Source organism: Taurulus bubalis (genome assembly GCF_910589615.1).
Source record: "Taurulus bubalis genome assembly, chromosome: 21".
Taxonomy (NCBI): Eukaryota; Metazoa; Chordata; class Actinopteri; order Perciformes; family Cottidae; genus Taurulus; species Taurulus bubalis.
Window position 1 is genome coordinate 10,105,502 of NC_136609.1, and position 24,343 is coordinate 10,129,844.

Below are 24,343 nucleotides of genomic sequence, written 5' to 3' on the forward strand. Positions count from 1 at the left end.
ACGCGATTTGCACTATAAAGCTAATTCGTCTGCGCGACAGTGAAATATTGTACAAATAGGACATTTATTGGTTATATTAATTAATACAGGTGATATTTTAACTGTTAATAGTCGTTTCCGTCTTAAATAAACTCTCGCTTTCTCTTCTTCGTGCATTAATTTAAAACGGACGATAGCTCGCGCAGGTTTCATCACGACAATTGACACCGGAAGTCGTCCGGTTTGTTCACGCTAGCTTGTCGTTTGACTGAAACGCGACCAGATGGAATTCCGCACTGGCTTCTTAACAGATTCCACACATTTTAAATTGCATCGCGCACCTTTTTAGCGGACTTTCCTGCTCACAAACAGCCCTGGCGTGACTGCAACAGCCCGTCTGGGAGGCTCGGCTGCGCTGCGAACCGGGACAGAAGCGGTCGAGACATTTACAGGATTCCCAAACCAAACCATCCTCCCACTGAAGGTATCGTTTCTCGCTCCCAGTTCTCTCGAGGGAGCGATACTATCGCCCTTGACAGTCTTCGTAACTTATCTCGGGGTTAAACGTGTGTCACGTTAAGAAGTGAGACCTCTCTGACGTAATTTTGAACAGTTGCGTGTGGCATTAAATGCAGACGGTTGTGATTAGCTTTGGAAATCTGTCAAACAAAAAGGGAGTTTAGCCTGGAGGCGAGAGGGGTGTAGCCTTGTTAAAGCACCCTGTCTGGGACTGTTCATGCGGCCTTACGTGTGATTTACTGCCGCCTTCCTCATGCACACTTGTTCCCTTGAACACTCTCGTTCACGGGCTCTTTAATTCTTCAGCAGCACAAACACTGTGCGTGTTTTTTTGTGTTAGTTTGTTCCTCCTTGCTGTGTTACTTCAGACGACCAGCGTCATGCTAGCAAGAACGAAAACATTGCGGCTTCCGGTTAGATATTTCATAATAAAACCTGTCAAACACTGTCTAGTGCTCAAACTATTATTTAATTAACCTACTAACTTATCTCCAGACAGTTAATGCCAAGTTAACATGGACGTCTGTGATATTTTTATTTTATAATTAAAAAAATAATAAACATATTGGTCCATTTTGAATACAATGTAGTAGTTGCAACCAGTGTGGTGAAGAGTAATATTGGGTGGGTCAAATGCAGAGAATACATTTCATGTATGTATGTATGTAAAAGTATGTACTATGACAATAATTGAATCTAATCTAATCTAATATTGTACAGAGTTAAGTTGTAATACAGTGGATCCAATGCCATGCAGTGAGTTGTCCATTACTCCATTAGTTTTGATGGGTATTGACAATTGTTTCAGTCAATGTTTAGGATGTTTTAAGTCTGCATAACTGCCTAAAATAATATATGAACCCTTGTTGACTCTTCTGATGAAGCAACTGTGCATGGCAGCAGACAGTGTGCACTACAAATTGTAGTAAAAATGCTTATAATGTAAGGACGGTGGGGATGCTTTACACCTGTGACTGGTCAGTTTGTGACATACAAGTTCTCCCTCACTCTGCCATGACACTGTTTACCTAAGCAGGTGGATGTGCAGCAGGTGGAACCAACTCTGACGCAACCAATAACAAAGAGCTGTAAACTGAGTCTTTATTGTGTCTGTAAACGGCAGTGAAGTGCATCAAATACGGGCATCAGGCTCTGTTGTGTTTCGGGTTGCTCCTGCAAACCTTTTCCCATCCAAAGTAAAAGATCACGTCATTATTAATCTCAGGAATGGACTTGAGCTGTTGTTTGTCCTTTTCTGGGAGCGTTCCTGTCCAGGTTGCCTCGGAGAGGACAACCTCCTTGTGAAGCCTCTTTGTAGTTGGAGATGAGTCAGTGATGTAGTTCAAACACTTTCTCTCTCAAGGTCCTGGCTCTCTAGCAAAACTACTTATTCAAGATAGAATTTGGAGCAAACCAGAGTGTTTTAAAAACATAAAAAGCCCTGAACTGTTTTGAATTTTATTAGATTCAAGGCTCTTTCAAAAGTACAATATGTAGGCCTCATTCAGGCTGAGTGAGTGTGTCATGAAGTGCTGCTCTGCATTCCAGGACAGTCGAGAAAATGCTGTCAAATCAAAAGCAGAAACCTCCCTTCTTGATCGAAAAGGTCACGTTGTCGTCACATTGTTGAACGCAAGCATTCCCGAAAGGTCTCAAAGTATTCGTGAATGTGCGAGTACGTCTGTGAAACCGGTTTCTACCACGATTCGTGAACCGTCCCAAGTTGTTTTCGCCACCAGTGCAGCCGGTCTGACGTGCTGTAGGTGTGACGGAGAACTTTCTCGCTCCACTGGAATGACTGATTATAGTGATCAAAGCCACCTGCTCCCAGTGTGACGGCCTGCACAAGGCAGCTCTGCTATTTGACAACTCATACAGATTATTGATGTTCATGTGTCACAAGACACATTGTTGTTTTATTATCCGAGGGGTGGGCTTGGTGGATTTCTGTATTTGCGTAAAACAACAACATTGCTGCTTTTTCTGTTTTCTGTAACAGTAATCTGAGTATTTGTGGTTTTGGACAGAAAATAATGCAATTTAAAGTCGTCGCATATGGCATTTGTTTTATTGGGATGGGCAATATTAAATGAAATTAGGTGCAGCTATGACTAGTAAAATAGCTCTATTTATCACTTCAAGAGCAGAGCACAGGTGTTATTTTAACACAATATATTTGCCCGTATAAACCAAATCCAATTTATCTGTCAGACCATCATGACGTAGCTTTACACAGAGGAAAGGGAGAGGTAATGATTATTATCATGATTACAGAAGCATAAACAAAGGTGTCCTAAACAAAATATGAATACAAATTGGATACTGCTTGAAATGCTGATATAATGGCTTGTTTTCTGAAATTATTATTTAAAGTCAGATTTCATTTGGGACCTTATAGCTTTAGTTTTCTATATTCTTATTTAAGGCTCCTGTGGTCTCATAATTACAGCTGAAAATTCATATTTAGGGGCGATACGGAGCCGTACGGTGTTGGATTATACCTGAACAGAGCAGCTAGCTGTGTGTACCAAATTAATTTGTTTACATAACATTTAGTCAGTCTTGGAAGGCTTCACAGTAACCTGGAGTTTAAGCTTTCCAGATCTCAAGGACATTCTATTAGATGATTAAATGGACCTTTTGAGATTTCCTTTAATAATCAGAAACATTTAGATCTCGCTGCAGCCACAAGGCCGGAGGACAGGGTAGAAATATAAGACGCCTGACTCAGTCGTCCAAAATATTATTGGATTAGAAAGCAGGGGAGTTCCCCTCTTTTGATCGTTACTTCCTCATTGCTCGCTTATCCTTCGACAAATATTGACTGAAGCTGTGTAGGAATGCGTAATCTGATGATAAAGTGAATTATTGCAAGTGAATGCATGATGTTAAAGGGACTAACGTGTATTTAAGTCTCTGGAGTTAAAATTAGATGGAAGGAGGAATGGCAGCAGCGCTGGATGGAGAGCAATGAGTTTTGACTTTAAAGGGCAATAACCTTTTACATTCCTGGATGAGGATTAGCAGTCACAAGTTCTGTGCCTGTTCCTGACTGGGATTGTGAAGGTTGCTGCTGCCATTTTTAAATGCTCACACTCATGGACCAAATCCTCTGCCTGTTCGCAGTGGGATTGCATCTTCTTTTATTTAAATCTTCATGCTTCATGTACAGCGGCTTCAGAAAGTGATGAGGCCCCTTCACCTTTTGCAGGATTATTCGAGTCGTACATTTATTTTTAGATCGATAAACTTGCTGTGTGTTCAGGACATATCCTCATTAGCAATGTATGGCATCCTGGTTAAAGTTATATATTATCAACTTTTTAAAAACTCTTTGAAATGTACGTCTATATAAGCATCAAAAAGCACTGTTCAAGCTATTATCTATGCTGGTTGCATCCAGCTTGTCGTTGGCTGCTCATTTATATGTTGTGTGTGTGTGTGTGTGTGGGTGTGTATTGTCCAGGTCCCTGAGGCAAGTGTGTGTCCACCATGCCGCTGTTTGGTAAATCCCACAAGAGTCCGGCGGACATCGTCAGGACGCTGAAGGAAAACCTGGCCGTCCTGGTCAAACAGGACAAGAAGACAGACAAGGTAGAGACGGACAGGGTGCTTCTGAATGTCGGGGTGTCCGGGGGGGGGGGGGGGGGGGGTGACGGGTGACAGCGCTCTGTGAAATGTGACCATGGAACAGCCTGGGCCTGTCATCTCCTGACACTTCACTGTCAAGACAGTTTACTCTCTCTCTCTCACACATATAAATGTAGCCACACGAGCAAAGTTCAGTTTCAGATTCCTCTCTTCTGTTTGTTTTGAGTCCACATCTTCTCACCTGAGCTCTCCCTCTCTGTCCTCCAGGCGTCCGAGGAGGTGTCGAAGTGTTTGGGCTCCATGAAGGAGATTCTGTACAGCAGCAACGATAAGGAGCCTCACACGGAGACGGTGGCCCAGCTGGCCCAGGAGCTGTACAACAGCGGCTTGCTGCTGTCGCTGGTGGAAAACCTGCAGGTCGTGGAGTTCGAGGTGAGGAGAGACGGGTATAGCCGCCGGTCTCCGGTCCTCGCAGAAGGGAAAGAGTAGCGTGACGTATTTATTCTGTGCTTCCAGGGGAAGAAGGATGTCTGTCAGATCTTCAACAACATCCTGAGGAGGCAGATTGGGACTCGGAGCCCCACAGTCGAATATTTCTGCTCCCACCAAGAGGTCCTCTTTATACTGCTGAAAGGGTGAGCTCACGCACACACACACACACACACACACACACACACACACACACGGTATGTACTCTACAGATGGCTTCCAAAGACGTGACACAAATGCTCTGTCTGTGTCTGAAGGTACGAGACTCCCCAGGTGGCGTTGAACTGTGGGATCATGCTGAGGGAGTGCATCCGCCACGAGCCGCTCGCCAAAATAGTCATTGAGTCGGACCAATTCAACAGTTTCTTCCACTACGTGGAGATGTCCACCTTCGACATCGCCTCCGACGCCTTCGCCACCTTCAAGGTACCTCGGGTCTTCTTGTTCTAGTCTGTACGATGAGACCGTTAAGTCACACCAGCAACTATAGATTCAACATCTTTTAATCTACTATCTTTTAATGACTTCTTCTTGGTCGACTCAGGTTCGACCAGGACAGTAATAGGAGTTTCCAGTGTAAAACACATTGTTTACCAGCTTTATTACTGGACGGAAAATGGACATTTCCTGTTAAAAGTGGTTTGATAGATTTATAATTCATGTTCCCGTCTTTATTCGCAGGATCTCCTGACGAGACACAAAGTGCTTGTGGCTGTATTCCTTGAACAGAACTACGATGGCGTGAGTGATATGTAACTCGTGATATGTAATAGCTACCACACGTGTTAAAGCAAGAGTGCCCTGTTTCAGGGGGAACCTTTTTAGTCTCCAACTTGTGTCGGGCCTCCTCCTCCATCCATGCAACACACACACACATACACACACGTACGTAGGTCACGCATCATCAGCCTCTGATCTCTATTTGGAAGCGTAAACACTGCTCTAAATGACTGCTTGACCAGAAAAGACCCCAAGAGAGCAGATCCATAACCAGATCAGGTGTCGGTCGCTGCAGGGCTCAATGACTCAGTCATGTGTCCAAAAAAAAGAAGAACGTTTTCACGAATACACTTTACAGTTTGCAGTTTCCCAACTTTTCTTGATATAAAGCTCTGCTCTATGCTGTTTTCCAGGCAGAGGGGGCCCTTTCATAGGCAGGGGCCCCAGGGGCCCCAGGCTAAAGAAACCCTGCACAAAACTGCCTTTTTTACCTGGGCGTTGACAAGTATCGCCGTGAGGCTCGTCAGGAGACGGTGCCATGGGCTCAATAGAGTCGATGTGAGCCCAAACACACTCGGACTAGATTATGGTACACGTGAAACAGGAAGGAGCATAAAACAAAATATAAAGAGGCATTCTTGTTGTCTGTGGGATAAAGATCCAACATTTACGCTGGGAGGAGTTTGTTTGTGGGAAAAGGAGGAACTTCCTCTTTGTTTTCTGTGTTCTTTTACTTGTTTTATTTTTTCCGGTGGTCTTGTTTTTAAATTAAACTTCTTTAGGGGGCGAATGGACAAATATTCAAACCACAGGCAGCCAGACATGTTACACAACCGTCCTTTAGTCCCAAATCCATCTGTTGACAATCCTAATAATCCACTAGTTTGTTACTAATCTATAATAAGGTGTGTGTTTTGCGTCACTTCAGGTGTTTGCAGACTACGAAAAGCTGCTGCACTCTGAGAACTACGTCACCAAGAGGCAGTCTCTAAAGGTTTGACTGGCCTGTAGAGCATTAAACACAATGTCTATCATTGGAGGAGTTCATCTAATATTTATATATATTGATTATCTCTCTCTCCTCCAGCTCCTGGGCGAGCTGTTGTTGGACAGACATAACTTCTCGGTGATGACACGCTACATCAGCAAGCCGGAGAATCTCAAGCTGATGATGAATCTGCTCCGGGACAAAAGCCCCAACATCCAGTTTGAGGCCTTCCACGTCTTCAAGGTGAAAAACGCAACACTCGTGCACGTAAACGCGCCCAGCGTCCCGAAATACCACGAAGGGTCCATCGAAAAATCCTCTTCTCTTCCTCCAGGTTTTTGTCGCCAACCCCAACAAGACGCAGCCCATCGTCGACATCCTGCTCAAGAACCAGACCAAGCTAATCGACTTCCTGAGCAACTTCCAGAAGGACCGCACGGACGACGAGCAGTTCAACGACGAGAAGACCTATCTAATCAAACAGATCCGGGATCTGAAGAAGCCGGCCTCCTAGAGGAGCGTCCCTCGCTGCCCTCGACCCCGACTTTTTATTTGATAGGAAGACGTACAGTAGAAGGAAAAAAAAAACACATTAACATTAATGGTTATTCTATTTCAAAGACGTTATTTGTCTTTATTTCTCTTGGTTGGTCCATTTAAAACGTGTGCAACAGTAGTTCTCAATCGCTGATCTTTCTTTTGTAAAAAAAAAAAAAATCTTCTTTCATCTGTAGCATGTAGCGCCACAGCTCATGGTGTTGGAGGCAGCCGATGAGCTATGTTGGGAGAACCAGCGGTTTAAAAAAATAATAATAATCCGGCCAAAACAGACGTAAGCCACAGTCATCAGCTGCAGCTGCTCTGTTGGTCGCAGCACACGTGTTGATTTTTAACTATTTAATGAAGTAGCTCAAAAAAAAGAAAACATATGAAGAATTTCTGCTTTTTTTTTTTTTTTTTTTTTTTTGCTGAACAACATGTCTGGTCGGGATCAGGCAACTACACCTTCTGAGTCATTGCTGAAAGCTTTGTAAAGCCCAGTGACGGGCCGTGTATTTTCTACCTGCGCCTTATAGTCTCGATCAGCTGTTCAACATACATGTAGTGTATTTGTGAAAAACAATTAAATTATAAAATAGCTATAACTTTGTGATTCTGTTTAGGCCAGCAGTGAAGGCTTAGCAGGGCCTGACGGTGAAACCAGACTTCAATATTCACAGCTTTGTCTCTGATAATATCTTTCAGAGATTAAAAAGATTTGGAGTGAGAATAGAGGGGACTGGTTTTAGTCGCTGTCGACCAAAAATTGGGCAACAAAAAATCTCAACTGTGGGAATATTTGAAGTGTTTAAAATGAAGGGCCTTCTGGATAGAGCAGCTTCAACCCTTTGATCACTGGTTCTCTTGGCTGGTGGCCGAAAGCACTTAATGTATGATAATGTTTTCTTTTGTTAATCGTATCACTGTTTTCACACTGCTTGAGGGTAATTATGTTTTATATATAGTTTAATTTCTCGTCATGTACAGTTTTATGGTTTGTACACCTGAAGTTTCGTGCCATTGTGAGTGAGAACATTGAACATTTTTAGCAGGAGGCGCTTCGCTGTGTGGAGGAGAGAGGAGAGTGTGTTTGTGTCACTTCTCTTCCTCTCAGTGACAAAGTGTTCTGCTCCGATTTGGATCTAAAAGGTCTCAGAGGTGCCTTTTTTTTCGGTTTGGCGTCGTTTCCCTTTTTATTCTTTTTGTATTTTCAGTATTTTTCTCGGGGGAGCTTAATTATTACGTCAATGAGAGTATGCTCTGGTTAGATCATATCTGTTGTGATGGAGCAGTGAACCTCTTAACTCGCTATATTTGAGTTGAAAAGAGACCTTTTGAATTTTCCTCAGCATCGCTTGGCGTCGTGTGCGGGACCGGGGTCGCAGTCAGTGCCGATTCAATAAGCGAAAGGACCATAAAATGTACAAAATCAATGTCGCTGAAACGCTACTTTTTAAGTGCTGTTGGGTTTTATATTTGACTTGGAAATAAATAATTCCATTTTCTAAAAATGACATTCGCACGTATGTCAGGAAAAAAAAAGTCTGAATTTATTTCCCACTTGATATCTGAAAGTGCATCCATGAGGGTTGCTTTGAGCTCCCGCAGTCGTGTGTTTGAATCTCTTTAATTAGGACACTCGGTACATTTGAACACTAATATTTAAACAAAGAAGTGGAGTGCAGCTGGGAGACGGTATCAATTATGAACCTGTGAAATGCCATTCTGCTTTCGCTTTTCATCTGGCGTAAAAAGAAGATTTCTCTGTGTTTTGTCGTTGAAAATAAACAATACCAGCTTTTTCTTTGACGCTATAAGCTGTGACACATCGTGGGATATCAGAATATCACACGATGCAGAAGTAGAGCGACCAGCTTTACATCCGACTTGAGCCAAACTCCAAGTTATCTGATCCCAGTGTCCCCTCTCTCTGAAAGCAGCCACCTTGTTTCCCACATTGATGCTACTGTACCACAGTTACGACAAATAAAAGGATGGGAATGCATGCTTTGTGTGTGTGTGTGTGTGCGCGCTCATTTATTGTTCACAGGTTCTGCACAACTTCTTATTTTCACGTGGATTTATCTCCTTAAATCTCCTGCTTTAACTTACTTAAAACACTAAAGTACATCATGTATTTTTGGATGATTTGAAAACATTTGAATTCAATAATCACAGAAACAGAATTCCTCAACACTGGATTGATAAATGAAAAAATAATGACACCAGAGTAAAAGCTCTGTAATGGAGTTCCTTCTTTGTTAAAGCTGCTTCATGTATCATATTAATATATCTGTAATATAATCATAAGTAAAATACTTTTACAGAAACGGCCTTTTAAATGGAAAATGCACAGAGTTTCGTATGCAGGCAACATCCTGGATCCTAATCCACTTTCAATTAACGTATTAAAAAAATAAAATGACATTTCAGTATATATATATATTTTTGTGGTATCCCCATTTCCCACTCTTGCTCCTTTCATCCGTCCGTCCCTTCTTAATAGTTTCCTCTTGAGGTCAGTGTGACTTATGGGTTCACGGTAGCTCTTCCTATTTAAAGCCGCCTCTGGTCGTTCACATACAGATTATTTAGTGTCACTTATTTTTGGTTACAGTCAACAGAGGGACACAACAGAGATTAGCGTCATAAAACCAATCCCAATAAATACAACGATTTCGCGATCACATCCCTCCCAGTTCCAGCTGCGTTGATGCGGCCACAAAAATATCAAATCCGTTGCGCAAGAGCTTCCAGGAAGTGATCCTGCAAGCGGTCAGCGGGCGGTCGGCGAGTCGTGGGGTCCGTTGGTGCACAGCTTCTTGCTGCGGTGGCTCTGCGGCTCGGCCTGCCTGCTGTGCTTCCCGACATAGCCGTCTGGAACAAAAAAAGACACCGCGTGGTTTACACACACACACACACACACGAGACAGCAGAGGCACATTCGAAGACATCGAGGTGACAATAGCGGCACTCACTGGAATGCTGAGGCGAGGACGCCGAGACAACGGGAGGGCTCCTCTGCCACTGTGAAGACAGAAACAAAAATGTCACCTTCAGTCCACGTTTCCCCTCAACGGCACCAGCAGAGAGACGCCCATCCAACTCACTATGAACTTGCTGATGCTCTTCAGGCCGCCGAACCTCAGGTAGGAGATGTCTCCCTTGTCCTTGTCCCGGTCCTGGTCGGTGGTGTAGATGTGCGTGATGCCGGCTCCTCTGATCAGAGGGACGCACTCATCGCACGGACATTTAGTCACGAACAGCATGGCGGGCTCCTCCGGTTTGATGTGTCGAGTCCTAAAAGCGCCAGGAGGAACACGATCACTGGTTAGAGGAGGGGAGGGCGGCGATGGGTCCTCTGCTGTGCGACAGGCTGTCCTGACCTGAAGGTGATGGCGTTCTGCTCGGCGTGGATGATGTATCTGTACTTGCGTCTCTGCCGGTCCTCCTGCTTGCTGTCCATCTGCGGGTATTCTGCGTAATGCGAGCCTGCTGGGTAGGCGTTGTACCCGCAACCCACCAGGGACAGAGACCCCGTTCCATCACTGGCAGCCTGGGACGGGAGAGCAGCTCAAATTTAAATACATTAACAGGAATAATAATGGTTTTAGTACTTAACATGCATTGTATTTGATGTGAGAGGAGATCAAAACCAGTCGCATGTCTGTACGCTGAGAAATGAAGTTATTCAACAAGGAGCCTGTTAGCTTGAACCTGGGATTACAAAGAAGTCAAAAGGAAGAAAGGTGAGCTCACCGACGGTGCTTTGGCCCAGATGACAGCACCCACGCCCACTTTGGGGTCCTCTGGAATGAAAATGACAGCTTTGCGTGTAAGAGGAACATGACTGTGACCTTTAAGCATGCAATTTAGCAAAAATACCCTGCAGGTAAGACTGCCAAGAGACTCACACAGGAATCTAATGCTGTACAAACAGAAAACCCAATCAGACCTGTTCTATAAGCCAGCAGCCTGGCTTGGATGATGCAATGGCGAGCCACTTCTTGGGACAGCCCCTCGTGATGGGGAGGCGGCGAGGACTCCGGGGTTGATTGCTGCTCCCTGGGGTCACAGGAGCAACACAATCAACAACAAATAACGGCGAGCGCGTACAGGGAGCCGTGAGCGTTTCCTACCTGTGGAAGCCGTAGCGTTGCTGCGGCACGCCGGCGGCCGCCGCAGCCATGAGCTCCACCAGCTCCCTCATGTTGTGTCTCAGGTTGGAGAAGTTCGGCTCCACACAGAAGTTCTCCAGACCCATGTGGGTCAAAATCTCCCGGTGCTGCTCGGACGTCTTGACCAGGAGCCGTCTGGAGAAACCCTTCAGGTGTCTCGTCCGCTCTCTGGAAAGCAGGAAGGACGTCTCGTTACGCAGCGGCGAGACATTTCACCGATGCGTTGTGAGACGCAAAAGGACGGTACCTGTTGAAGAGCTCCTCGGTATTCAGCCCCGGCTCGTCATCGGACATCCTCTCTACGAAATCGCACTCCCGTGACGTCTCGTCCACGAACTGCGCCAAGCCGGGCGCCAGCGGCTGCAGCAGCACGCAGATGTGGGTCCGGCTGTTGGACTTCAGCTTCTCCGTCGCCACGGCGTCCAGTGCGGCCTCCTCCGTGATGCGGCCGCGGGAGCTCGAGTGGGTTGTTGAGGCGGGCCCCAGCATGCTGACCTCGGGGTCTCCGGGCCAGAAGGAGATCTGACTGACTCCAGCTGGAGGAGAGAGGAGGCGGAGCCAAGCGATCCAAAGTTCAGCTCAGTGATGATGTTTAATAGGTCAGTGTGATTGTAAAATATAACCGTTTACAACAGAGTAACAGCACCTGGACCCCATTTAGGAATAGTTGTTGCAACCCAGATCCTACATTGAAATATGCAAATTCAGCAAAATGCCCCCCGTCTCCTCTCACCGTTGATGATCATCTTGAGGCAGGAGGCGCAGGGTCTCCGTGAGAAGTACAGCTGACAGTCAGCCAAGCAGGCGCCATGTTGGATGATGGCGGCCTGTCCCGCGTGGAGCTCCGGTCCCGAGCAGTGGAGTCCCACCACCTTGCTGTCCCGCGCCACCACCAGACCCGTCCCGCGGACCTGGAACACAGCAGATGTCTTCGCTTTAAACATTGAGAACCACAACTCAAACCTCTGTGTGTTTGCACACCGACCTCACTGTGGTCGTCTTCTTCTTCGGATTGCTCTTGTGGGAACAGCTCCATCCACAAACTCAGCAAGGTAAACAGGTTCACCTTTGATAGCCTGGGACCAAAACCTGGAGGTGAGACACACACAAAAAACACTAAAAGATTGTCCAACACGTCCATTAGAGAGCGGAGAACTGTGTGTGAAGGACAGCAGGGGTCAATTTCTTAGAGCAGATGGAGGAACAAAATATTACTTGTCAGTGTAATACGTTGGAGCTGAATGCTTGTAGACTCTAACCCTATTTATTGTTTGAGTTGTGCTTAGAGGTTGTACATGGGGATTATATATTATTGTAGCCCTGATTTGTATGTTTAATTTGATACCTAACATGTTTTTTGGGGGGATTTATACCATGTAATTATGGAGGAATCTGACCTTGATATTTGTTCTCCAGTGTAATCATAATACCACCTATGATGTATTTCCATGAACAAAGTGCTCCATTATAATCAAAGTGGACCCATTTAGCTGGACTAAACTAAGACACAGGGAGCTAACAGGCGTACACAACTAAATGAGGGTGTGTGTTTTTTTCTGAAGACAATAATCATGATGATTATTGAGATATGCATCTGCTATAATAGACGAGAAAAAGCCTTTAAAGATGGGACGTTCGGGTGTAACAGCAGCAGTAAGACAGTATGAATACAGATTAGGTTTTCTCCTCATGCATCAGCTGTTGTGTGAACCGACAGAAGAGCCACCAGTGTTGCTCAACAATCATAACATGAACTCTCTCATCCGGCTCACCTTGGATCCTGCCGTCAGTCTGGGTGCTTCCGTCCCTGGTATCGCGACCCGGCTCGGACGGGCCCGCATCGGCTCGGTTCCTCATCTCGCTTCCTTCCATTCAAGCAGGCAGGAGGCGATATAATGTCTCGTGCCAACCGGAATCCACTGGAAGAGCAGCTATGAAGAAGAGAACCGGTATTAGCGTTGACCTGGTTTACTGTCAATGCACAGGTGAACACTATTTCCGGACACTTTCAAAATAAGGACAATGTGGCTAAATAACATGACTAAAATAAACACAAAACACCCGGGATTTCTTCTAAAATGACCCATTTAAATTATTTCACATTTCTATGACGACTGAGCTGACGTTAAATGAAGATTATATCTATTATATAAGATATCTGACTTTCGACATAATACGTCACAACAACAAGTTAGACAGCGACACTCACACTGCTACGTGTCGCGTGCAACAGGTTTGCGTTATTCTACATATTCTGCACAGAAGGACTGACCTTACGGAACCCGTAACATTATATTTTATGTGTATATTCCTCGTGGCGGCTAGCGGTCCGGTTTAGTTCCGCAGTAACCTGACTTCACAAAGTGGGCGGGGAAACGAGACGTTTTTCAAACGCCCGTTTGTTCCACGAGGTGGCAGCAGAGTACCACGAAATCACACGTAACTGCGGCTTTTATTACCCCGTGAAGAAATATCGACCTCAGTATGAAATAGAAAATACATAATAATAAAAATAATAATAACAATAACAATAATAATAATAAACATAGATTTAAAAATATCTTAAGTCTAAAGAATGTTTTCAAAGCAGAATCAAAGCAGAGTTTTGAGTTATGCATTTATTCACAGAAACCTGTTATTCCAGAACTAAATATGCAGATAGAAAAACATGTCAGTTATGTAACAGCAGAAACACAGATAGTCATTTAGTGCTGATCACCTCAAAGTAAACCATGGTGGTGAGTCAAACCAAACTACCTGATTATACCAAATTATTAACTTGTCCCATGAAAATAAAATATAAACAAAGTACAATAAAAAATATACTTTAATCTCAATACAGTAAGCAGAACAATCCGATTTTTTTTCAGTTGCTTTTCATCAAAAAAAACAAAAAAAAAAAGCTTAGAATTGCACAAAAGCACAGAAACCTAACCTCAATGCATCTGTAAATGTCTTCTAACCTGAATAATAGTTTGCTTATAAACAAGAACCTACTTACCAGCAAGCTCAGACCAACTTCAAACCTCTCAAGCCTCTGAATGAATGAATGAATCAAGAAATCAAAACCTAACAAAAGAAACTGAAACTGGTCAGCTGACCTGCCCATAACACTCTTAATTTACTATTCTAATACATTACCCAGTAATGAAACAGAAAGTATAAACCAGGGCACGCAGGCAGATTTTGGTCGTCATAAACCCAAGCTTTTTTTTTTTAAAACCACATAGCTTTTCAAAGTGTTCACATTGCTTCCGCCTGCAGCATTTTGTGCTTTAAAGTGTAATTAAATATACCAAGGAATAGTTACAGATTCATTTTGGTCTTGCTGAGTTGCCCGTTTGTTTCTTTCCATTCGCCCTGATAACAAAAGTAAAACACAAACAGATGAAAAGTCACCTTGGCTCAGTTTGTTTGAGGTCCCACAGTAAAAAGGAACAGATGGTTATTCTTGGAATATAAAGCGTCTGCAGCGAACCATCTGCCAATGATCAATGTTCATGGTTGCTTTCTAACGAACTTTAACTCTGTTTTCTTTAGCTTCCCTTCCGCAGCGATCTGAACGATCACAGTTTTACTGATTGTGGAAAAAGAAGCGACTGCAGTTTCTTAAAAGTGCCATAGAGCAAAACATTTCAGTCAGGCAGAATGAGCATACAAAACAAAAACAGACTTGAGTATAAAAAGGTAATTATTATAATTATTATACATCCTACAATGGTTTTTAACTTCCAAAATGTACAGAATACCAGTCGAGAAAGAGAAGCAACCCACAGTAGGATCTGGGTCAACGGTGTGACGTTGATGCCTTTAAATGAGCTAAAAACAAAGACTGCAAATTCAAAATAATAGAAATGGAAAGTAGATGCAACTCAAAGACTTGTTTCAGTCCAGTGGTTCTAGTCCCGGCTAGTTTAACTCAGCTGTCAAAGCCGAGTTCCCCATTCCTTCCAGGGTCTTGGTCTCCCGAATTAACTTTACCAGAAGTAAAGGAAGACGAGGCGGAGGCGGAGAAAAACAAACAAAAATTCAAGTGCAGCATGTAGGGAACAAAATGCAGCATGAAAAAACGGCATTGCGTTACGTGACTCCACAGGAATTGGCCAAATGGCTGACTTCAGATCTGTTGATAATGCAGCTCAAAATTCCAGTCCACAATCTGAATTCTGCCTCAATAAATATGTCAATCGCCATTTCAAGAAAGCTTTCTTTTCGGAATGCGACCTGATGTTTCTGGAGCGGCGACGCTTCACCCACCCGAGTAGCGCTCAGTTCTTGAAGGCGCCGCAGCGGCTGGCTTTGCTGATGAACTCCTTGAGCATCGCTCCGTCCACCTGCCAGAAAGCTCCGGTCTGGGTCACCTGAGTGAGATGGTTGACGCAAAACCTAAAACAAAACACCTCCAGGTCCTAGAGACAGAGAAGTGATACGAGATATGGCGACGTGTTTGTACTTTAAAGCCTCTCAGTCCAGACTTCTATATTAAAGCACATTATATTGTGGTGTACAGTATGCACTCGTATACTGTACCTCAGCGTCGTAGCGTATGGCGGCAGACAGCAAGGTGAAGGCGTTTTCGACGTTGATCCCTCTCTTGATGATCTGCTGACACAGTCGTTTCAGGCGGGTCTCACAGTAAGAGGTGGCCAGGTCCAGCAGGCCTGCAGCCAATACACACACACACACACACACACACACACACACACACACACACACACACACACACACACACACACACACACACACACACACACACACACACACACACACACACACACACACACACACACACAGAAAAAAAAAAAAGTAAATAGAAGCCACACAAATGAAAAACACAGCATTTGACAAACGCGCGTGCTAACCGATGGCGTCCTCGGGTGGAAGGTCGACCGTGTCCGTGTAGAGGAACTGCAGGAAGGATCTGTAGACGGGGTAAGAGAACTGGCCGATCTCTATCACGTCCTGCTGATCCTCCGTCCACTGGGAGCGAAACATGGACCGGAAATGCTCACACCTACTCAAGAAAAAAAACAGAAAACACCTGCGGTGAACACGCCAGACTCACGCGCATGGAAAATTAAGCACCTTTTTGTCCTCGTGGGACACACACCTGATCTTCAGCACGGCTTTGTGAACGTGAATGCTTTTTCCGTCGACGCTGAACTTGAGGTCGGCCGTCTCGGGGCTGTCGAACTCTTTCCTCAGAGCCTCCGCCACGGTCATGAAGTCGTCGTGCTCTGGAGTGAAGCCGGGAGCAATAACAGAGCTTCACGTCACGTTTTAACGACAGATTTTGACCACGTTAGCAAAGAGAGGATTGGGATTAATTCTCTCCATCTCTTACCCATAGACATGAGCCTCCACATGACGGCGGGTGTGGCGAAGCAGGCGAAGACGTCGTCGGTGGTGGTGAAGTGTGTGAGGTGTGGCATGACGATGGACTGACCCCGACACTGACCCCACATATACACCTGGGGGGGAAAACAGTAGCATGGCTCACTGAGACGCTTGGTGCTTTCGGTACGGCGACAAATCAAAAAGGCTTATTTTGCACTATTTATGGAGGCGATTTGATTTTTTTAAAGAGTCCTGACCAAGAAAAGTACGGAGCGGGAGGTTGTACGGCTTAAAGAATAAACTGAGTCAGTGCTCTCTGGAGGATTAGCTATGACCCAAAACTAAAAAGGCATCAAAGGGAACAAAGCACACACAGGCCCACTTAAAATAAATGGGACAAAAATGAGAACTCAAGCCTGCAAAGAAAGGAAGCCGTTATCAGTAACGGATAGCAAGCCAGGTCGAAATCTGAAAACCGGTTGGCGAATGAAATCCATTATACAAACTCTGAAGCCAGGAAATACACAAATCCACTCACATATGAACAAAATACATATTTGCATATATACCTGACCGCTTTGGGTCTTGGCTGCTGAAGTGTGTGTTGAATGGCAAGCTGCGACCTCGACAATCCTGATAAACGAGAGAGATGCGATAACAAATTGGCACAGATTCACACAGAAAGTGCTAATGTCGGGTTACGGCCACAACAAGAGCTCTCTGTGGTCGTTATTGCTCCTTAAGGCCAGGAGCGGAAAGGCACAGGGGGAGGAAATGAGGACAGGAAACAGGAAGAAGAAGTCTTAACAGGATGACATCAGCCCCTCACCGCTCTTTGTCCGCCATGATCAGCACAGGGCTGAGGTGGTTGCTCTTGTTGCCGGTCCCCAGTTGCCCGTAGGTGTTGGCTCCCCAGGCATACAGCAGCCCTTCATCCGTCAGTGCCAGGCAGTGGCTGTTGCCTGCTACGACCTGGAAGACAGGGAACAGTTGAGTCACCAAGTGAGCGGTGACCCCGCCTCGGTCTACACAACATCCCCAGTCAGCATCGCACCGGGTCGACCGCCTCACCTGTTGCATGCACAGCCCCTGGAGAGCAGCGAGGCGGCAAGGCGTCAGCTGGTTTCCATTGTTTCCGATACCCAGCTGCCCATTTCCATTGTAGCCCCAGCCGTAAACCTGAACAAACACAAACGACGTTACTGCATGACATTCAGGGCTTTTTTTTATCTCCGTGGGATTGTGAGGTTTTGCACGCAAAGGCCACCGTGGTCACCTCTCCGTTGTCCAGCAGAGCCATGGAGGAGGTCTGTCCACACGTGATGCCAGCCACCGTCTTGCCCTGCAGGCAGCCGGTGACCTTCCTGGGGTGAGGCTGGTTGGCTGTGGAGCCCGAGCCAATCTGGCCACAGTTGTTATAACCCCACGTAAAGACCTGTAGTTAAGTTGTATTGTCAGGAAAGACATGTTTTTACAATTGCAATGGAATGTTTTTACATAGCATTTAACATGGTTAGAGCCTTTCCTGCTGGCCAGCCACACACCCACACCCACACACCCTAATCAAGTGTTAGGTTAATGCCTCAGGGTTAAAAAATAAGCTGCTTAGTCCAACACTAGCAGAGCAGGAGGTGGCTATGTCAAGGTTTTCGCGTGACCCATCTAAAGCTAAACTTGAAATACAAAACACAATCTTCATGTAAATGTCCTAGCATTTATCTTCATTTAATGACTTTATGGGGCAAACAGTGCCATACTTGACTCCCACGAAGTTAAGTTTATTCCCATGTTAAAATACCAAAAAGAAAGTATCAGTGGCCGATGATGAAAGTGACAGCTACCTCTCCGTCCATAGTGAGGGCCATGGAGTGATGCGAGCCACACGCCACTTCCCTCACGGTCTTGTTCTGCGGGCTGGCGGTGACCAGCAGCGGGGACAGACCCTGGTTGGTGCTCCCGTTCCCCAGCTGACTGTAGCCGTTGTGGCCCCAAGCAAACAGCTGTCCGTCTGCAATCCAACCAACACAGAGAGTGACGACCAGCAGAGTCAAAGCTCAAAGGTGCACCTACTTGCTTTTCTCACACACACACACACACACACACACACACACACACACACACACACACACACACACACACACACACACACACACAGCATCGTATTGGCTATTTAGCCTTATTGGTGGGCGGAAACACGACTGGAATATGATGAGCACAAGGGGAGGAGTTTATGCAGCAGCAGCAATACAGGTAATGTATGATGTACAGGTGAATGATTCATATAGCGATATATGCAGAGGTAAGTACCGACCCTCTGTAGCCAACAGGACGTGAGGCCCACTTCCATAGCTCAGGCTGGCTACCTTCTTCCCCCGCAGGAAGTCCAGTTTCTTTGGCACAATGGTGCTCAGACTGTCTCCTGTACCAAGGCAGCTACTGCTGTTCAACCCAAACACAAATACCTGGGAAATAATAAACAAATACACACACATAAAGGTTTTTACAGTTCTGTATGTAGAACAAATACAGGTGCAGAAAAGATGGAGCGAAATCCGAGAGGGATGCAAACTAAATACAGACATGCAGGTACAACAATGAGTACAGCAGGCGGATGCAACATGATGTAATAGAGGCCTAACCGTGACCCTCACCTCGTTGGCGTGCGTGATGTAGACGGCTTCGTTAGCAGAGATTCCAAAGACACAGGCCTGTCGGACCGTGGCGAGCTCCTCGGCGCTCAGCAGGGAAAACAGGGGCCACTTGCTGACGTCCACCATGGCTCCGGCAAAACTCTGCCTCCCTTGTTGGGGAGCAGCAGTCAGGGCTGATGGGGGAGAGGAGGGAGGAACGGGAGGGGGGAGAAGGCGAGAGGGAGGAGGAGGAGGTGATGATGAAGGAGGCGGGGAGCAAGAAGCGGAATCATCCCTGCTGACACTACGGGAAAGAGAAGAGGAGAAGTCGTTGTGGTTATATTCAGAAAACCTCCCCTTTTTGACAGGAAGCCATTAAAAAATAATGTATATAAACAGAGAACATATAGTTATGGACACACACACACACAGACAGACTCATAATTAAATATGTAGAATAAGACAGTCGTTATTAAGCCATGTGAGAGTTATTAAAACTCTTCAAAACTAATGGAGGGGAATGGAGAACTCCCAGCTCGGGGAAATGAGGCATGACATGCAGTGGAAGCAGCACAAAGCGGTCCATTATTGCAAAGCTTCATAATTTTATAGACTTGGCTGCAAAATTCAACACAAAATATGTCAATTCCACAGCTGCAGCTAGACGTAAAGCTAGACGTAAAGCTAGACGTAAAGCTAGACTAGCGTGGCTCTGCACAGATTAAGAAAGTAGTGCATCTTGAGATGTGCTAGCTTGAAGCGGACCAGCAGGGCAACTTTTAAATTGTTAAAATACTGAGTGGAGTTCGGCATCGCGTTGTCTCCATAGCTAGGTTCCCTTCGTGTTTACGCGTAGCCCTTCAGCAACACATCACAACAAGCTAACGTGTCAGCACACAGTAAACAAGAAAAGCTGGTGGCTTTAGTTCAGCGCTGCGCTCCTCCTACCTAAAGCATCGCTCCATGACAACTGAGAAAAGACAAACAAACACATATTTAATTACACGAATCAATATCACTATCGGTACAAACACCCCCCGTATATAATATGAAATGGTGTAAAGTTTACCCGACTGAAACGTCTCCCCGGTGCTGTCAGCAGTACAGCTGCTTCTTAAAACTGTTGTGACGCGGTTGTGTTGAGTTTAGCTTCTTCTTCGTCTCTTTTATTTCTGGCAGAGTCGACTGCGCGGGTAAGCGTTTGCCCCCCTCTGGCCGTTGGTGGAACTACTGCTCCAACAAGTTTCTTAGTTCTCAGTACTTTTCATCAATCAAGTCCAGTATTTGTTTTAGGGAAAACAGCGCCTAAGCTTAAATATAACCATGTACAATTTATTATTATTAAATTAAATGTTTGATGCACATTAGCATTACCCCCTAACCCCCCCCCCCCCCCACAAAAAAAAAAATACACCAGGAGTATGACTTTTGCTATAAAATGTTTAATTTAAACCTTCAAATCAAGACACCTCTATAAAGCACATGCTTGCATTTGGGATCTAACATAAAGAGTAAACCCAGTATTTCCAACTATCTTTCCATGTACTTGTAGTTTTCCTCGACAGCCAGCAGGTGGAGTACTACCACATGAATCCTGGATGTGCTGAACGATGTGAGGCGCTCGTCTCAGTGCCAGAAAATCTCTTACACAGTCAATCAGTCGCCAAATCTACCACTCAGAAGCAAGTAGTTTGTCTTTTGGTGAACAAGTGCTGCAAATAGTTATTTTAAAAAGCAATTAAAAAGAGGGAACATTTTGCATTTGAAGTTCTTTACATTAAGTCTACAAAGTATAACGTATTTAGTGTAGGGAAGGTAAAAACTGATTTAATGCACCGCCTGACAATCACGCTAAGTGACACATAACTTAGTATGTTATTACACTTTATCGATATCGTGCTTATTAGCTAGCGTTAAATGTGATTGTATAACATATTAGTGCTCATATTAGTGTGTGACTAGTCAGTCAGTTCAGACCTTTTTTTAAAGTAAAAATTATAAGATACAAAGTAAAAATAAAAAGCAAAAAAGATATATATTTAAAGAAATCTCATAAATCCTAACTCATATTTTTTTACATAGTATCTTAATATTTTACATAGAAAGTCAGGTTTTTTAATCTTTTCTTCTTTCTTTACCTTCATTGTGCACAATCACATGTTCACGAGAGAGCAAAGATTTTTGAATTGCAGCCTGAAATTCTAATTTCATAAGCAACACTAACAATGAATTTTCTGACAAACGAGAAATTTGCTCTCAAAACAATTTTTGTTTGTTTGTGTAATAAAGACACAAATCTGCCTTCATATCTTGTCAACTTGGCAACATTGTTGCTAAATTCGGCAACTTTCCAAACCCTCTTGGCAATTTTTCTTTTTTCAAAAAGCGACTAGCGACAAATCTAGCGACTTTTTCTGGTGTTATTTGAGACTTTTGGAGACTTTTCTGGTGTCCTGGAGACTGACGTGAAAGCAGGTATCGTTCTGCAGGTTCTGTCCTTAACGAGCAGCATGCTATGCAGGTAGCCACTATTAGAGCTTGTTGATTCAGGTCGGCCTACCTTCACATGCTTATTCTCATAACATATTCCTAAACAAGAATCAGAATGCACAGGGATTTATGAGATGGGCCACACACTAAATCACATATATTCCAGCCACAGCTGCCACTGCAGTGCTGTTTACGTGTTTTTTGAGCAGAAAACACGCGTCTATATTCGAGCAGCGAAGATAAATGACATGCAGTACCGTTTTGAGCCACAAATAAGTGTGATTGGGCGAGTGGCGCTGTTTCAAGCGCTTCTAAAAAGGCCGTGAACAAGAGGCATTTTGATCATGAAACACTTCAGGTCGTTGCGTCAAGGCTGTGTGAGGCTGTGTGGACTGGTTTCAGTGGGACCAGGAGGCTGTGTGGACTGGTTTCAGTGGTACCAGGAGGCTGTGTGAACTGGTTTCAGTGTGACCAGGAGGCTGTGTGGACTGGTTTCAGTGGGACCAGAGAGGCTGTGTGGACTGGTTTTAATGGGACCAGAGAGGCTGTGTGGAGAAAGAAACAGAGTTTGAACCTGGACCACATTGAGGACTTTTTCAAGACTCCAGACAGGTGAGTAAACCTAGAAACGTATTGTGCGGTTATTTATTTGATGTAGCCTAATAATGTTTGTTACGTTTCCTCAAATTAATCGATAATTACACATTGCTAAAGTTGTTACAAACATGGGAATAAACTGAAGTTATTTAAACATATTTGTTGGGGAGTTCTGTCAAAAGGTCATAAGCATAACATAGTGTTGGACATGAAGTCCCTGAGTTAGGATATACTAGAAAGACGATAACAAGCTGATAACCACCACAGGTCAAAGAGGTTAATTTACTTGGGAAGTTAACTTAATTGTAAAAAATATAACCTGTGCAAAGATGGAGACATCCATTATGGTTGCTTATGCATATATTGTTGTACACATTTCTTTAAAAAAATTATGGAAATCTATTGTAGTCCCTTTTCATATCGCAGCCATTTTGACATGCATGCCCTAAGGTACACACAGGTGTAACTGATTAAACTAATTAGTGCCATTCTAATTGTGTCATAGCCAATCAACCAACATGTGCAATACAAGGGCTTAAATGGAACAGGGCCATAATTAATCATATTAACGACACCTGTGTTTAACCTGCAATAACATGTGAAAATGGCTGCTGGCCTATTGTGGTAAAGCTGTTTAATACAAAATAACAAAATTAAGTGTCCATAGCTCTTTTTGATTATTGATGTTTTTTTGTTTTTTTCTTGCGTTCTATGATATATTTTTACACAAGTCATTTTACGCGAGTCAAATCTCTAGTACTTGAGCAAAGGATTGTACTAGTACTCTTCCTGCAGATGATATTCTTCTCTTTTTTTTTTTTACCAATTATAAAGATCAACACTGTTTTAAAGCTCCGTCCATGCTGTGAGCAAACACATTCAGAAAGACAAATAACTTAAGTAATCATGGCGGGAAATGAGTGCACCAAAAACAAGGAGAAGCAACAGGTCACATTTATGTTGAATAATTCATAGTTTTTATGAAAGAAAGAAGCTTTTCTCAACTTTCTCCTGCAGTGTATAATGAGTAGAGAAGCTTTGGAGTCTTTCTGATGTGAATGATCTCTCTGAGTGTTGTAATTAATAGTCACCTCTTTTCTGGTTCATTTGCATTTTATGAATTCCCAATGGCTGCATGCGTCACACTCAGTCTTTTGCCTCCTCCTTTTTCCATTCCCCTTGTTTTTCTCTTGCACCCTTCTGCCTCATTGTTCACCTTCTTTCTCTGCGTTCCTTCACCCTCACTCCCGTCATTATTCCTTCTTCCTCCTTTTCCATCTATACTTGTGTATGACAAACACACACATGCTGTACACATGCATGCATCTGCAGCTGTTTGCTGGCCGGGAAGCCGAAGCCTCTCTGTGCAGATGGCATTGTGCCCCTCGATGACAGCGATCCCAGGCTGCAGCCTTGAGCTCCTCAGAACAATGCAAATTGTTAACAGAGTGTGAAAAGAATGTGCCAGGCGTCCTCCGTCCTTTATGCATCAGTGGTACTTGTTGTGAATCATGTGTAAGACTATACAAGACTCATTTCAGTGTGGGCCTGTAGTGCCCGGTGAAAGATTAAAGATGCTATGTGTTGCAGTTGTGAACATCCAATACCATAGCATCACAATAACATTGTCAGATTAACTCAGATGACATTGATCATTGTGAGCATGAGACTGCAGTGGGTCTGATGCGCTGCTAAAGGATTAAGTAATGCCCAGAGCTTCACAAACGGGTCGTCTGCTGCCTCACAGAGACTGTAGAGTCACACCAACTATAAAGAATACACAGTCTGAAGTCAGAAGGTTTGGGGTAAAATATAAATCCCTGGTCTTGTTGAGAGTGCATGTGTTTCATTTTCTTTTCCTAAATTCCCAGGTTCGCACCTTCATTTCTGTCATCTCAGCGGGGGGATTGTTTTTTATCACACTGCAAACATCAAAGGCACTTTATACATGAAAGTCGTTTCCCTTCTCCTTCAGTAAAACTGCTGTTTTTGGGTTACGGTTTAGTAATGGACTGAATCTCAGGCAAATGAGCCGGTTGTGCTTTAAAAGCCTTTTTGGGGAAACGCTCTCAGGGACTTTATGGCTTGAGATTTGTCGGTCGAAAACAGTCCATCATTCACTGAAATGTAATTACCTATCTTAGTTAAACGTAGACACACTTTGTGACTTTGGTGATTTATATCTGCAAACAAAATTAAGTCAATTTATTGCTTTTTGTTGTGGTTTTGTTAGTTTAATTGGTTTGAAACACAAACACTATTTACACAGTCCAGAGAGCTCACAC

General features: G+C 44.2%; 3 protein-coding genes across 6 annotated transcripts; 1 reads left to right on the plus strand and 2 right to left on the minus strand.

Annotated features, from left to right (window-relative positions):
* Positions 1-3,987: 3,987 nt before the first annotated feature.
* cab39l (calcium binding protein 39-like) lies at positions 3,988-8,898 on the plus strand. The gene is made up of 8 exons (XM_079236623.1): positions 3,988-4,092; positions 4,357-4,521; positions 4,606-4,724; positions 4,836-5,004; positions 5,260-5,319; positions 6,227-6,292; positions 6,386-6,529; positions 6,621-8,898. The coding sequence occupies exons 1-8, from the start codon at positions 3,991-3,993 to the stop codon at positions 6,798-6,800; spliced, it is 1,005 nt and encodes a 334-aa protein (XP_079092749.1). The 5' UTR covers positions 3,988-3,990; the 3' UTR covers positions 6,801-8,898.
* An 8-nt stretch (positions 8,899-8,906) lies between these two features.
* Positions 8,907-12,908, minus strand: cdadc1 (cytidine and dCMP deaminase domain containing 1). The gene is made up of 11 exons (XM_079236622.1): positions 12,777-12,908; positions 11,990-12,093; positions 11,738-11,915; positions 11,252-11,540; positions 10,966-11,172; positions 10,782-10,891; positions 10,586-10,635; positions 10,213-10,382; positions 9,937-10,126; positions 9,805-9,853; positions 8,907-9,703 (listed from the first exon to the last, which is right to left on the minus strand). The coding sequence occupies exons 1-11, from the start codon at positions 12,874-12,876 to the stop codon at positions 9,603-9,605; spliced, it is 1,548 nt and encodes a 515-aa protein (XP_079092748.1). The 5' UTR covers positions 12,877-12,908; the 3' UTR covers positions 8,907-9,602.
* A 705-nt stretch (positions 12,909-13,613) lies between these two features.
* Positions 13,614-20,091, minus strand: rcbtb1 (regulator of chromosome condensation (RCC1) and BTB (POZ) domain containing protein 1; the record flags this gene model as incomplete). 4 transcript variants are annotated; one of them, XM_079237018.1, is made up of 14 exons in its annotated part: positions 13,614-15,413; positions 15,535-15,665; positions 15,867-16,018; positions 16,115-16,241; positions 16,349-16,475; positions 16,911-16,974; positions 17,171-17,313; positions 17,413-17,520; positions 17,618-17,776; positions 18,183-18,349; positions 18,653-18,803; positions 18,993-19,275; positions 19,920-19,941; positions 20,041-20,091. In XM_079237018.1, the coding sequence occupies 13 exons, from the start codon at positions 19,934-19,936 to the stop codon at positions 15,273-15,275; spliced, it is 1,770 nt and encodes a 589-aa protein (XP_079093144.1). In that variant the 3' UTR covers positions 13,614-15,272. The 4 variants fall into 4 exon arrangements, with proteins under 4 accessions (XP_079093144.1, XP_079093147.1, XP_079093146.1 ...); XM_079237021.1 differs by lacking the exons at positions 19,920-19,941; positions 20,041-20,091 and having other exon boundaries at positions 16,115-16,270; positions 16,357-16,475; positions 18,993-19,118; XM_079237020.1 differs by lacking the exons at positions 19,920-19,941; positions 20,041-20,091 and having other exon boundaries at positions 15,867-16,045; positions 18,993-19,118.
* Between the last annotated feature and the right edge of the window lie 4,252 nt (positions 20,092-24,343).

Coding starts and splice junctions, on each gene's coding strand:
- cab39l (XM_079236623.1), top strand. CDS start 3,991: ATGCCGCTGTTTGGTAAATCCCACAAGAGTCCGGCGGACATCGTCAGG. Junction 4,725..4,835: donor CTCTTTATACTGCTGAAAGG/GTGAGCTCACGC, acceptor CTGTGTCTGAAG/GTACGAGACTCCCCAGGTGG. Junction 5,320..6,226: donor TTGAACAGAACTACGATGGC/GTGAGTGATATG, acceptor GCGTCACTTCAG/GTGTTTGCAGACTACGAAAA.
- cdadc1 (XM_079236622.1), bottom strand. CDS start 12,876: ATGGAAGGAAGCGAGATGAGGAACCGAGCCGATGCGGGCCCGTCCGAG. Junction 10,892..10,965: donor CAACGCTACGGCTTCCACAG/GTAGGAAACGCT, acceptor CTGTGACCCCAG/GGAGCAGCAATCAACCCCGG. Junction 10,383..10,585: donor TCTGGGCCAAAGCACCGTCG/GTGAGCTCACCT, acceptor CTCCCGTCCCAG/GCTGCCAGTGATGGAACGGG.